The sequence below is a fragment of the Globicephala melas genome, chromosome 15 (genome assembly GCF_963455315.2).
Source record: "Globicephala melas chromosome 15, mGloMel1.2, whole genome shotgun sequence".
Classification (NCBI taxonomy): Eukaryota; Metazoa; Chordata; class Mammalia; order Artiodactyla; family Delphinidae; genus Globicephala; species Globicephala melas.
Window position 1 is genome coordinate 24,976,216 of NC_083328.1, and position 15,540 is coordinate 24,991,755.

The window sequence follows — 15,540 nt, forward strand, 5'->3', positions numbered from 1 at the left end:
CTCAATTATCACAGGAAAGGTGCTTAGCAACCCAAACTATGCATCCCTCTTTCAGCCCTCGTCCCTAAGACTAGTATGATCTTAATGAAGAGACAGGAATGTAGCCAAAATGACTCCAGTTTTAAAAGCAACCTTTAGAAAGAAGATTGGACCTCTTTCTGCATAAGGAAAAGGCAGAGCGAGGGCCCGGGGCAGGGCTGTTTGTATGTTCTGGGTGACATCTGGCCATCTCCCACTGCAGAGGCAAGTTTCAAACAATCTGTGGATGATAAAAATGCTTCAGATAATTGGGTCGTGGATGGTGGAGCAGCCTCGAACTGAGAATGTGGACTAGTCCTTAAAAGCAAGAGCTGGGCTTCCCTGGTGGCGCAGTGGTTGAGAGTCCGCCTGCCGATGCAGGGGACACGGGTCCGTGCCCCGGTCCGGGAAGATCCCACATGCCGCGGAGCTGCTAGGCCTGTGAGCCTGGCCGCTGAGCCTGTGCTCTGCAATGGGAGAGGCCACAACAGTGAGAGGTCCGCGTACGGCAAAAAAAATAAAAAATAAAAAAAAGCAAGAGCTGTAAGCTGCCTATGAAAGTGTGGTATTACCCAGGGGATAAAACAAGGCAGGGTTATCAAAGACGCCTTCCTTGCCTGTGATTATATATAATGCACAGATAAAAGCAATCTGAGAGATCTGAATAGTAAAGGTAATTAAGTTAAACAAAAATGCAGAGCTAAAACTGAACTCTAGGAGCTAGGAGCCACAGAAGCAACTTATAAGTGAAAAGCCCTATTAAGCTAATGGCTCAGACTGGAGACTGCAATGAGCAGTGTGTAAAGTGCTACAAGGCACACCTCCAGAAGCACATGAAAGGCACATCTGCTCACTAATAAACACCAACGAAGTCCGGCGTCTGTGGAGTGACCGTCTTCATTTTTAGACAGTTGGTGCGTTTAAGTGTAATAATGTCCCACAGCTGGAGGCCACAATCGCTTCTTCAACTGCCTAAAGATAATATTTTCTAATCTTAAAGAGAATCACTTTAGATAAAAAATCAGTTGTGCCTTTTGACAGAAGGAGAATAAAAAATGCCGGATTTAGCGCTGGATAATTATGGGGTGCACTAAATGCTGGCACACCCACTATGCTGCAAAGAAAAAACAGCAGAAGGAACAAGAAGGCGGTGGTACGCTGTGTGTGTGAAGTCTGGGAGCGAAGGAGAGCACAGCTGTCTCCCTAAAGGGATGTGACCAGCCTGGCCATGGGGGCTCAGGCTGGAGTGAGGGGCAAGACGCCACAGCCCACAGGCCAAGTCACACCAGCCACCTGTTTCGGGAGAGACCGTGAGCTAAGATGGTTTTCACACTTTTAAAGGGGGAAAAAAAAAATCAAAAGATTATTTCATGACATAATAAACGACATGCTACTATGACGTCAGTGTCCACACATAAAGTTTTCCTGGAACACAGCCAAGCCCGTTCATTTATGAACTGTCTGTAGCGGGTTTCGTCACAGAGACCTTATCAGCCCATGAAGTCTGAAATATTTATTCTCTGGTCCTTGACAAAGTGTGCCAGCCCCTGATCTAGATTCAAAGGTTTGCCTTTTGGTTCCCTACTGTGTACTATCAGAGAAAATGGATAGGAAGGGACTACTGACGGAATTATTCTCAAGGACCTTCCATATTCCCTTCATTTGTGCCCACGTCGGGGGGCAAGTCCCCTTATTCATTCCAAGTTGAACCTCTTTGCCTAAGTTTTAAATATTTTAACCATACAATCAGTTTTAGCTCATACTCTCAATTAAAGGTAAGTGTCCAATTACCCTAAACCTCAAATACATATTGTTTTAGTTTAGAAAAAGAACTAAAAAGCCAGTAAGACAATGTTTTGTTATACTGAAGCTCTTAAAAATTCATGTGTCAATAAATTATTTCATCAGGATTTAATACATTAATGAAGAGAAATCAGTAATTTTGGTGCATCGTAAGACAACTATATTCTCGTTGCCATTTAGACAGAAGCCAGAGTTTGATTTTCAAATAAATTAGCAAATAATTTTTTTAAAAGGGAAAAACAGAAAGAGTAAGAAATATCAATGAATTAAAAGGCAAACGGACCAAAAGGAAAATGATGAATTTTTCCAATTATGCTCAACAAATGTTGTTTCTCTTTCTTTGACCCAAATATTCCACTTTAAAGAAGAAAATAAATATAAAATTAAATTATGTTTCCTCATCTCCATGAATGGCACCTCCTCAATCTACCCTGATGCTCAAATAGGAAACCTGGGCTCTGATGCACAAAGCCTCCACATCACTCATCGAATCCACCGACGTCTCCTCCTTCCCCCACCAGCAGGGTCCCAGGTCCCACCGGTCACCAGCTCCTCCAGACAACTGTCACACCTCCCATCTACGCCCTCCACTTATACTCGGGCTTTCCTCCAATCCACTCTTCACACAGCAGTCGGGAGAAAAAAAAGACAAAAGAACCCCAAAACTTTCCAAAATGCCCTGATCCACACGCCTCCCTTGATGAAAACTCATCAATGGTTTCCCACTTCACTTGGGGAGAAGCCCATCCCCACAAGATGGCTACAAGGCCACGTGGCCCTCCAGCCTCACCATCGCCCCCAGCCACGCTGGCTGTCCCCACCCCGACCCCAGAGCTCCTCTGTCCCCTCCAGGCCCTGGCACACGCTGTCCCCTCTGCCTGCCAAGCCCTCCACTCGGCTACCTTTCGGTCCTCCCAAAGGTCTCGGCTTCCACAGCGCCCCACCTAAACGAAGTCCCCTCGGAGTCCCCGAGCTCTTCCTGCACACCCACCCCAACTTACCGTCACTGACTCCTCGTCTTCAGTCTGCCTCCTGGACCCCTGCCTTTGTGACGTTAGCCTGGTTCCCTGTACACACCCAGCACTTATCATGGTGGCTCACCTGGAGTCGCTGCTCAGAACTGTTTATGAGGGAAGCAGGGAGAACTGCAGCCCAGGAGTCACTTCCTGAGGCTCCACCACGGCACACACGGCAGCAGGCTCCACGGGTGCTCTGCTTCCTCACCTGCCTTTCAACACTGAACCCCGGACCCGGACCCCCCGCCTGCCTACAGACAATGGTCACCTCCTCAGCGACCAAGCCAATAAAGCATGCCTTCAGGGCTCAGCTCCTGGACCTCCGAGACCGTCGGGAGGTCACACCTAAACCCCCGCCCCAGGTTCTCCTAAGGCCACCCCTCGAAGGCTGACATTCTATTTCCGGTCCACTGATCCACTTCTACCTGCTCTTACACATTCGAGGTTCTGGCTGCCACCTGCGGCCGGCCGAGTCTTCCCGATTTACAATCTATCCAAGCACGTGGTGGAGAGCGCCACCTAGTGGGCCTATGGACCGCCACGGCCAAAACTGAAGCTTCATCCCCAACAGGCTCCTCTCCCCGTCCACAGCCATCCTGCCTCTCAGGCTGGGAACCCTGAGACATCTTCTCGATCTGTCCCTGACTTCCCCATAAGACAGGCCCTCGTCAACTCTGCTTTCAGGCCTCCTGCACCCTCTCCTGTCCCCTTCGAGGCCTTCCCCGCGGCCGTGGCACCACAGTGTCTCACTGAAGACAAAAATCTAACCACGTTACCTCCGTGCTCACACCGTTCACCGGTCCCTTGACTTTTCTCCCTGGTGGAGAAAATCCCCGTCTTCCAACAGGGAGTGAGGAGCCCCTCTGACATCTGCCCCCTTCATCCACCCAGCACTTTACACTCCAGCAACACCAAGTGCTATGCCCCCATCTGCACCGCGCTGCTCTGAGAGGCCTCTCTCCACGCAGACCCTGCTCACCAATCCCCACCCCGTTAAGTTACTGTTTAGTGAGCACCTATTGCCAAGGAGGGATAGCAGCCTCCCCATTCTATAGGTGACACACGGGTAAGAGAAAGACCCAAACTCTGACTCCAAGGCCAGGGTTCTCTGCACTAGGCACTGTCACTACTTGGTAAAACTACAGGAATTCAACCACAGGATATCCCCTCACAACTCACAATAAGTACAAAGTGGGAAGAACTGTGACAACGACCCGAAGCATCTTACAGCAAACGTTCTTAACCAACTACATTATCTTCCAGTGAAGCCAAGGCAGGCCTCACAGATGTGAAGTCAGGCGTAACAGATCTTCTCCTAACTTGAACCATTTTAACTTTGGAGCAAGATGACTTTCTTGAAGCAGCTAACAGTTAAGCACCTTCAGTTTATAACACTTAGCTCTGATCTTTCTAAAGAAGCCAGCCTGAGTTTCTCCATAGGTGTCTGAGACTGGATGTGGATCCTTGGCAGAAATGCACGGTCAGATAGAAGGTGGTCTTGTCCTCCGCTGGCCGCCAACGTAAGCACCAGCGCTTCCAGGCCCCGCACGCCCGCCTTACCCTGTGGCGATGATGTCAGCCAGCTGAGGCGTGTTGGGTGCGATTTTGATTGAGACGGTTTCAAAGTAGAGGTGCTCCTTCTGGGCGTGGATGGTGTACGTCCCGGTTGTTATGTTCTCCAGACGGAACGAGCCATCGGCTTTTGTTTTGACTGTAAAACAAAAACAGGCCAACAAAGGATGAGACAAAAACAACTGTGTAGCCCTCATCTACACAGGGATACTCGAGACCAAAAGCTGGCATGTTTTCATAGAGTCGTTAAGATTTTCTTTCCTTTCCATTCCTCTCTGTGAGCAAAACCCAGCCCAGACAAACAGGCCAGGGCCCAACGTGTCTGCCCACCTTTGATCTGGTTGTTCAGGGTGACCACCGCGTCTGGGACACCCTCTCCTTCAGGTCCGTTCAAGACCCTCCCAGTGACAGAGAATCCCATGACGTGGAACACAGGCTAGAAGATGAAGAACAGGGAGGAGGCTGTCATGTGCTTGAGCTGCAGAAGCCCCCCTCATGCCCCTCACGCCACCACTCAGCACCCCTGCCTACGCTGCCTTCTCCTGGTGCCCCATGCCAGCCAGCTCCCTCCCAGCTCACCCACCCGCAGCCCCTTCCCACGTCTTGTCTTCCGCTTGGTTTATGTGTCTGGGTCCTCCTCACTTGTGAGGGCCAGGGCTTGGCTCTCTGCACTCAGCTGGGCTCCAGCCACCCTGATCTTGGGTTCCTGCATGCTTTCCCCACGAGGGGCTTTCACACCAGCTGCTCCCTCAGCCTGGATCTCCTCCCACACCTGCAGAGGACTGGGGAGAGGCCGCCCCTTCTCGTCCTTCAGGTTTAGCTCAAACTGTCACCACCTCTGAGATGCTCTAACTACCCTTTCTCAGGAGCCCCTGCCTCACGCCCCAGCCAGTTACTGTCCATCACACTAACCTACTTTCTAGGCTTCAGGAAAAACCTCCCCAATATCTGGTATGTCCTTGTTTGATTTCTTCTAGTTTGTCTACCTCCCACTAGAATGTGAGCTTCATGAAGATAGGGACCTGTTCTGACTCAGTCACCTGCTACACAGTAGGCACTCAATAAATGACTCCTGAATGAATGGATGGATACATGCATGCACACATATATGCAAGAGCATTTGAGCTCTAAGAAAATAAAATGGCTTCCTCTTTAGTCAGGTAGCTCTTCTCCTTTTTTTTTTTTTTTTTTTTTTGTGGTACACAGGCCTCTCACCGCTGTAGCCTCTCCCGCTGCGGAGCACAGGCTCCGGATGCGCAGGCTCAGCGGCCATGGCTCACAGGCCCAGCTGCTCTGCGGCATGTGGGATCCTCCCGGACCGGGGCACGAACCCGTGTCCCCTGCATAGGCAGGCGGACTCTCAACCACTGCGCCACCAGGGAAGCCCAGGTAGCTCTTCTTCATCCTTCTAAAAAGGCGTGGTTAACCCACCTATTAAATTATATATTCACTCAACAAGCACTTTTATTAGGCACCTACCACGTACCTGGCACTAAATCACGTGTTAGGAATACAGTAAGGAATAAGACTCAACGGTCCCGACCTCATACAGCTTACAAGCCACTCCCTGAAATTCCATTCATGTCTGTTTAAAACCTTGCATTTGGTTGTGATCTGGGAAATGTCTTTCCCCACTCACCTGCCCCCATCCTTCTGTGCAAGCCCCTTGAAGCACGAAGGACTTGACCTTCACCCTTCCATCCCCCCTCCAGGGCACAGCGCTACAGTCAAATGCTTTACTGAATCTTAAAAGGCAGAGTGAGAACCCCACTGAGAATGTGACCTAAAAGCTAGCTCCCACCAGTTTAAGCTACTTTAACACAGTACTTTCTAATGTAACATTAAAATAAAACGATTAAATTTAATTTTTTCAATAACTGTAACACTGGGTGGTCCACTTATGAAAGACTGCTGTTTTCTTTGGGGATCTGATCTATCTAGCAAATTTTCTACAGTAACCATTTTCTACGTCTGTAATTAAAGATAGAACTATGATGAAAAACACATTTACCATCTATTTTAGGGCCTGTATCACCCCATCCATCACCCCACCTGTCATTCCACTGCGGGCTCTATCAGCTCTCACCTATTCAACTGGTCCCTCACTTCCACCTTGCCCCCTGCAGACTCTTCTCAACATGGCAGCTGGAGGGGACACACCTCTTCTTCTGCTCAGAACCTTTCAGTGGTGGCAACTGTTACCCAGAATGGCCCGCCAGGACCTGCACAACCTACCCGACCATCTCTCTGACACTCTCTCCTCTTCCTCCCTTCTTCACTTGCTCCATTCCAGCCACCCTGGCCTTTCTGGGGTTCCCTAAACCTTCTGGCCACACTCCTGCCTCAGGACCTTTGCACCTGCCATTCCCTGTCTTAAACACTCTTCCCACAGATGTAAGTACAGTTCGTTGCCTCTTCCCCTTCAGGTTGTTACTCAAAAGTCACCTTCACCTTAAGGCCTTCCCAAGAACAACCTATGAGACCTCAACCCTATCTTAACCTTGAAACTATATAATCTCCTTTCTTGCTTTATGTTTCTAAAGAACAAAGACTTTCTCATATACTTTCTTATTTACTTATTTGTAAGTATATTGTCTCTTTCTGCCATTAGAACATGAATTCCACAAAAACAGGAACTTTTGCCTCTTTGGGTCACTGCTATATGCCCAGCGCTAGAATAGTACCTAAAATATATGTCATTGACACTTGGTAAATATATTTCATTGAATGAAGTAGATGTAAATAGGGCTCTGATTCTCTAAGATAAAGACATTATGTGAGAGAGGTGAAGGATCTAGTGGATCCCAGAATGAAGTGGAAGAGAGTACAACATTCTGTTTTTTCCAACAGTACTTCTAGATAAACTGATTTTTTTTTAACACATTTGCAACACCTGTGCCCAGGGATGGGAACTCCAACAGAGAGGCCTTACCTCAATTTTCAGGCTGTCATGTTCCACTGTAAAGTCAAGTCTAGAAGGAGCAACATCAAAGGTAATCCTCTCCCCTCTATAGAATGGAATCTGGAAGAAAAAGTCGGTTAATTACCAAGAGCCAATAACATGATTCAACCATCAATATTAACACTCAATCCAGCAGCCCACAAATAACTAGGGGTTCAAAGCAGGCAAAGAGACACTATTAATCATAACTGTTTCAGATTTGTGCAAGAGAAAGACTTCCCAGCTGTTACGGAGGGGACAGTTACATCTTCAGTAACTGCTAAATAAAATGTTTATGGAACTGCAGGCCAACCATTCAGTCCTTTGATATCCAAATGGCACTGACTTTTCCCGTTGATATGTGTCCCAAACATAAACAGAACGGAAGTCGGCTTCACTCACCACAGTATAGCCTCCACTTGGCAACGAAGAGAAGGAGAAGGAGCCGTCTTCTTTGGAGACCGTGTGGCACAAATACACCAGACTCTCGTCTTGGGGTTGGAATCCAGGCACTGGGGAGATGTTGCAGCCCAGGACATCCTAGGCCAGGAGAAAAAACTCAAAATGACTTCCTTTTCCACTTACATGTTCTGATTATTATCAAATAGCCATGCTTTAAAAATACTTGTAGGGGCTTCCCTGGTGGCCCAGTGGTTGAGAATCTGTCTGCCAATGCAGGTGACACGGGTTTGAGCCCTGGTCTGGGAAGATCCCACATGCCACGGAGCAACTGGGCCCGTGAGCCACAATTACTGAGCCTGCGCATCTGGAGCCTGTGCTCTGCAACAAGAGAGGCCGCGATAGTGAGAGGCCCGCGCATCGCGATGAAGAGTGGCCCCCACTTGCCACAACTAGAGAAAGCCCTCGCACAGAAACGAAGACCCAACACAGCCATAAATAAATAAATTAATTTAAAAAAATACTTGTATAAGTTTTATTTCACAAAATATATGTTTCTGAAACCTAGGACAGAGCAGAGGACATAGTAGATTATAAAATCTTTACATTCAAGTTTGAAAAGTTAAAAATGGTCACCATCCTCCAGGTAAGAAACCGGAGTGGCCCAAGTTCACACAGCTGGTCAGCGGCAGAGCTGGGATTTGTCTGAACTTGGGTCTGTTTGATTTCAAAGCCAGTGCACTTTCCACTGAATTCCACTGCCTCCCAGTGCAGACATTCAATTTCTTGTGAGTCAACAGAGAAACACAAGGTTCTTAAATGCTGAAACTATAAATCAACCTTGACCTGCATTTTATTTTTTATTTAATTTTTTTTAAATTGAAGTATAGTTGGTTTACAATGTTGAGTTAGTTTCTGGTGTACAGCAAAGTGATTCAGTTACACATATATATATTCTTTTTCAGATTCTTTCACCATTATAGCTTATTACAAGATATTGAATATAGTGCCCTGTGCTACACAGTAGAACCTTGCTGTTTATCTATTTTATATGTAGTGGTGTGTTTATCTGTTAATCCCAAGCTCCTAATTTATCCCTCCCCACCTCCCGCTTTCCCCTTTGGTAACCGTACGTTTGTCTTCTAGTCTGAAACTGACCTGCATTTGAAACCGTGTATTCTTAGTCTGTGATCCCCCGTGCCCCCAGCCCTGCCCACAATCTCTCTTGTTCTTCACTCTTCTTTGCTTACCTCTTTGGTTACTAAAGAAGAGAAGAGAAGAAACTTCACCCCTTTCATGGGTTCCCCGTCACTGCGGACAGAGCCAGACACGTTGTAGCCAGCCACTATGAGGGGGCCCGCGGCATTGGCGTTGGAGGTCGTTACTCGTACAGTGGTGCTCGCCTACAAGAGAAGATGTCAACTTCCAAAAGAATAAACACAAAGCGTTTAACAACACGAGGACATGCTGACACTAAAATATTAACTGGGGGGAAGCAACATACAAAATTGCACGTGTAGTACCATAACAACTGTTTTTTAATTCGCAAAATGAAGTGAAGGGAACTGTGGCAAAATGGAGATGATGGTGATTTCGTCTAGATGGTAACAATTTACCTCTTTTACAGTTTTCCACCTTCCAGATTTTCCACTTCCGCTCCTTTATGCTCTTCTGTATGTTCCAATTTTTTTAATGAACATGCTTTATTTTTTTCCATGTTTAATGGTATGTGTGTATTTTTAAGCTCTTTGTCAAAGTATAATTCACATGGGGAACACTGCACACAGTCTCAGCGTCCAGCACAGTGATTTTCCCAAACTCACCATGCATCCAACACCCAGACACAGAACAGAACCAGCACCCTAGAAGCTCCCCTCATGCTCATTTCCAGTCACTACTCCCCCAAAGGGCAGCCATTATCCTGACTTTTAACAGGCTGCTTTACTTTAAAACACAATTTTACATGAATAAACTCAAATTCCTTTATGTATAAAATTAACAGACAATGCAAACCTTAAAATGTATTCTATTTATAATGTGTAAGCTATGGAGTTTCAAATGAAACATTTTTCAATGTTGCCCAGAAGAGAAAAATCCTGAAAACAAAGTCATAAAAAGAATACAGACATATCTAGGTGTGAAACTATATCATCAATTATAAATGCGTAAAACTTACAAGGTAAAAACTGAAATATTGATGCTTCTTTAGCAAAAAAAGGAGAGGCAGCCTCAAAACTAATATAAAAACTAAGCCTGTCAAAATGTTCTTTAAGTCTTAACTTCAATTTGTTTCTTCACAGTTATTACAGAACCTCGCTTAGTATTTTTCTTCCTTTTTTGATCTTTTGTTATAAACTATTTCAGTCAAACAAAAAATAGATATAGGGATCTATACCAAAGAACACCTATATAAGTTCCAACCAGCTAAAGAATAAAAGAGAAGAAACACAATTCTAGACCCTTGCAGATGCCCACGTCCCCTTCCTCCCTCCCTCTACAAACATCAGTACCATAATAAATATACTGTTTGCCATTCCCACTCACGTCTTTACAATTTTCTACATGTGAATGTATCCATAAGTGGTATTATCATAAGTGTTTTTAATGACTATATAAATGGTATCATATTTCCTTATCCTTCAGCAATTTGCCTTTTCCCTTCAACTTTATGCTTTTAAGCACAGTCATATTGATATGCATAGCTCTGGTTCATTCATTATTGCTGACATACAGAATTCTGCTGTGTGATGAAACCACAATCCATTCTCCTCTTAATGGACATTTAGGTTGTTTATAGTATTCTGTTACTACAAACAAAGCTGCAATAAACATTCTTATACATTCTCCTTGGGCACATGTACAAGAGTTTCTAAATTGTTAAGTATATTTATAGATTGCTATTACAGACTAAAAAAAGAACAATAAAATAATCTCATCGGGTCCTTCTGGTGTTGACTTGGCTTAAAATAGCTACAGTTAATAACAGACCAATTTCACAGCAGGATGACAATGTTGTTACCTAAAACTGAAACCAATATAAGCAACATCTGCTACATGGAGGGAGTTTTCCTGTATAAGTACCACCAAACTAATCAGCAGCACCATTGTTTTTTTCCATCGACTTCTAGAAGAACCATAAAATCATTTCATACCTAGAATTGAAAACCTCTACATTTGTCCCCAAACCAGCACACTGTTGGCATGGCCATCGGCATAACTGAAATAAATGCTCACCTCTTTCAATGGCCAGGTTGGATGAGTTGCAAGGATTTCATAATCTCCAGGAAGAACTTTAAAAAACGCAAACCTGAGAAATACAAAATACCACTTCACTTTCTGCCAACAACTCGAGCACTTATAATTTTAGGACAACTACTGGAAGCATAAGAAAATAATGTTTGAGTTATCACGAACTTGCCCTTAGCCAGTTAAATGAGCATAAATGAAATTCAGTCCTTCGCTGTACAAATCCTCATCAGACAACACTTATTGGGCACTGGCTGTGTGCAAGGAGAGGGGTTCGTGTGCTAATGGGAAGGAAGGCTCATGCTTCCCTTAACCCCAGAAATTTCTGGCCTAAAAACCAGTCCCTGTGGTTCACCAAGGATCAGTCACAGAACATTCAAATGTGTGTTGACAGAGTGAGAGGCATGAACAGGAGAGAAGGGAAGCATCCAAAGCAGAAGAAGTGGGAATGGACGAGAGGTGGATAAAGAACAGAGGACAGACCCAATAAGCTGAGACGGACGCTTACACAAGATGACACTAAGCATTAGGGGAGGGCAGGTGAAAATGAGCTTGACTCCTACCCCAGAGTTTATTAAGACCTGTTATCAGACACGAATAGAAGCCAATCTGGGTTCTTGCACAAAGCAACTGTGATGAAACCAGAAGCTGACAAAGATTATTCTAGCAGCTGTGAACACACCAAGACCAGAGTGGGATGAGCTGAGGATGGAAGCACCACTACCAGGATTCTGACACATTTAGCCCTTTAGATTTGCAAAGCATCAGACCATGAAAGGGCTAATTCCAGCAATATGAACTCCAAAAATTTCATGCAATTTCTTCTTCTGTGGTGGTATTTTATTACATCCAATGTTGCCTGTAATAACTGGATAGAGCTTGGAAATCAATTTGCTACAAAAGAGTTGACACTGCCACTGGATTTTGGCCTGGGTAAGATTCAGCCTCTACCTCACGTTCATAGCATCCCGGTTCTGCACGTTACTGTCAGTTTAGTTAGCGCACAGGAAAGAGATTTGGAAAGTGATTTGGAAAGTTCAAGTCACTTTTCCCAGCACGGTCAGCAGCAAATTACTGAAACTAGAAAAAATGCAAGTCCCACATTCAACCCCCTCCTCTGATCCTCTACAGATCAGGGGAGGGGGTTGGAGAGGCATCAATAAGTATTTTTCAAAACTGAAATATAATTTCAACAATCATCATTTAAAAATTGGATGATGTACTTGACAGACTCATTACAAACTTCTATTCTGCAGTTTAGTCATATTTGTGTATTGAAGTAGTCAGTGGTGATTTGCATGCTTCCAACATTATCAGGTGGAACTATTCTGATATTAATCTTGGCATATCTATTAACATTTACAACTCAACGATATAAATCCATTACATAAATGCTTTAAATATGACTCAGCAAGGTTAATTAAATAGTCATTAGTTCCAACTACAAAATGACTGTGACGTAATAGTGATAAAATGATTTTTTTTTTTTTGCGGTACGCGGGCCTCTCACTGCTGCAGCCTCTCCCGTCGTGGAGCACAGGCTCTGGACGCGCTCTGGACGCGCAGGCTCAGCAGCCATGGCTCACGGGCCCAGCCGCTCCGCGGCATGTGGGATCTTCCCGGACCAGGGTACGAACCCGTGTCCCCTGCATCGGCAGGCGGACTCTCAACCACTGCGCCACCAGGGAAGCCCGATAAAATGATTTTTAAAAATTGTAATTGAGCTAATCTGTATTGAGCTAAGTTCTTAAGCACATATTCTATGCCAGACAGTTTGAAACGATAATATCGTAATTTAATCTTCTCAATAACCTTAAGAGGTAGGTCTCATTTATAAATGAGGAAACCAAGGCACAGAGGCGTTAAGTAACTTGCTCCGGGGCAGACAGCTAGCAAATGGGGGAACCAGGATTCAAACCCAGGCTGTTGGGCTCCAGAGCCAGTCCCAACCAGTAAATGAAGGGCTACCATGTGCCAGGCCCTGCAGCAGGTGCTTTATTTATCTCATATTTAATCATTGCATCAACGCTAGATGTAATGGGTCAAATGACTTCCATTTTACAGATGAGGAACTTGAGGCCCTGAGGGGCAGGAACCCGACTGAAGTTAAGAGGCCGAAACAGGATTTGAACGCAGGTCTCCCTAAATCCAAAGCTCCCCCCACATCAGGGCCCGGCTCTAGCCTCGGGGCAGGGCGTAACATGCATGACTTACTTTCCGCCAGGCTGTGTGACTGTGGACTGGATCTTTGCTTCTGTGCCTGTGTTTCTCAGAGACACCTGAACTCCTGCGGGCCCCAGGGGCTGCCCTTTGCTGAGAACCTGCCGTGGAGACGGAGGAGTTAGGAGCCACCCAGCAGCAACATCCTCCTCCCAGCCGCACGGTCCATCCTGCTCCCCACACGAAGCCCATGACCTTCTTTGGGTCAAGTTTCCTTGGAAAAGATGGTAGAGATTGTGGATACCCTTCCCAGGGAGGCTTGGGGACAGGGAGAGGGAACAGCAACAGTAAAATGACACTTTGTTTCATTGGCTCTAAGACACCTTCAATTAAAGATGCACAATTATTTTACAAACCACTGCGAAAGAATAAATACCCAGGGTCCCCATCTCTAACAAGAAACCCCCACAAAAAGCCGAGACCAAAGGCCCTCACTCTCAGGGTCAAGGGAAAGGAGAATAAACCCACCATGAAGAAAAGGAAGGCAATAAATATGCACATCTCAGCCACGGTGCTGGGTGCAGGGAGGGGGAACTCTCCCCCGAGAACCTGTCCCTCTAAAAAGCCATCCTGGTATCTATACTCGGACAGGGGAGTGACCAGCAACCTAGACCCGGCCCCTAAAAACACCCGCTATGTTTTACATGCAATTTCATTGAGCTCCCAGGCCCTCTTGAAGCTTATCTGTGGGTCCCTTGTGGGCTCAAAGCCCCCAGTTTAAAAACATCTTACTTTTTTAAAGGTAAGAGAAGACCCAGTATGTACCACAGAGCAAATGTGACAAATGCCAAACCTTTCCATTCACGGAGAAGCCCGTGAACACGAAGTTGACGTCCCCGCCCTTCGTGCAGATGTCGCTCACACCATCCACGTAGAGCTCCACGGTGGTTGGCTCTGCCCAATGACAGGGGGAAGGGGGAACAGGGTACAGGACACAAGAGCAAGCTGAGTTCTGCGACAGGATGAAACTGTCTGCGTAAAACACATTGAACTGTTTAACTGTATGCACTTTTGAGCCACTTACATGGCTTGAAATCCGAAGGCACAAGGAGGTACACAGGGAAAAGTCTCCTTCCCACCCCTACATCCTGACACCCACTCCCCCACCCCAAAGGGAACCAGAGTTTACGGTGTAATATACTTTTGTAACAGTCTTGCAGCTGAGCTGTATCTCAGAGTCCCATGGAAAATCCAGTGAGTGCCAAAGAGTTTTATTACTGAACGCCCACCAGAGACCAGGCACTGAGCTAAGTACACTTAATCCTGACAACTATCTTAGAGGTAGGTAGTAACATCTGCAGCCGATTGAGGGGTAAAGTGGGGCACAGGAAGGTTAAAGAATCTCCTAAAATCACAGAGCTTGTGAGGGACAGAGCCCAAATTCAACCCCAAAAGTCTGGCTCCGCATCTGTCTCCTGACCAAGTACAGGAGTTCGGCCACATTATACCAGGACTGTAAACTCCAATGTCCATAGTAACCCGGTGGATTAGAAGTCAGCAGACTGGCCAAGTGCGGACTGCAGCAAATGGAAAAAGGGGGACAGCTTCTACCAACTACTGCCACGTGACCCAGCGCTGCCCAAGCTTCCACCTTCTCAAGAACAACTGGAAATCTGGATTTTATGTGCCGTGTCCTGATTTTTCAATATTAGCAACTAAGTCAAATTTAAAAAAAAAACTGAAGAGTTCATTATAATAGGGGTTAAAGTTGAGTTTTTAAAAGGTTCGGAAGACTGTGAAGTGAGAAGCAGAGGAAAAACTGAACCAGTCAAGAGAATTTCTGGTAAAATGAAGAATGACGCACATACACAGGGGAAAGCACCAGTGAAAAATGGACAAAACCTTGAACAGGCAGCTCACAAAAAGACGATATCCAAATGGCCAGGAAACATATGAAAAAGTGCTCAATCTCATGGACCATCAGGAAATGCAAATCAAAAGCACAGTGCGAGGCCACCACTCCACCACCAGGACAGCTAAGATGAAAGAGACTGACAGCCAGAGGATGTGGAGGTCTGAACTCTTACACACGGCTGGTAGAGCAAAGTTCTGCGACATCAACCTTGGCTGTCCGGCAATCTCTACTAGGGCTGAACATGTAAAAAGTCTATCGCCCAGCAATTCCACCCGGGTATATACTCAACAGAAATGTAGACACGTGTGCACCACAAGATATGTACAAGGATGTTCGCAGGAGCACTGCTCCTAGTGGCCAAAACTGGGGCGCAACCCAAATGTCCACCAACAGTAGAGGGGGTAAATCATTTGATATTCACACAGCAGTAGAATGAACTAATATACTAACACATAACAACACATAATAAG

The 15,540-nt window shown here is 45.8% G+C and overlaps 1 protein-coding gene across 1 annotated transcript in view; it reads right to left on the bottom strand.

Moving 5' to 3' along the window:
• LOC115867691 (BOS complex subunit NOMO1) overlaps positions 1–15,540 on the bottom strand; it is a 52,510-nt gene that overhangs the window by 30,298 nt on the left and 6,672 nt on the right. The window contains exons 4-11 of the mRNA XM_030884060.2: positions 14,009–14,109; positions 13,210–13,316; positions 10,984–11,056; positions 9,000–9,152; positions 7,753–7,890; positions 7,342–7,431; positions 4,740–4,845; positions 4,398–4,548 (exon numbers count right to left, since the gene is read on the bottom strand). Coding sequence (XP_030739920.1) covers positions 4,398–4,548; positions 4,740–4,845; positions 7,342–7,431; positions 7,753–7,890; positions 9,000–9,152; positions 10,984–11,056; positions 13,210–13,316; positions 14,009–14,109 — 919 coding nt within the window. The remainder of the gene's footprint in view (positions 1–4,397; positions 4,549–4,739; positions 4,846–7,341; positions 7,432–7,752; positions 7,891–8,999; positions 9,153–10,983; positions 11,057–13,209; positions 13,317–14,008; positions 14,110–15,540) is intronic.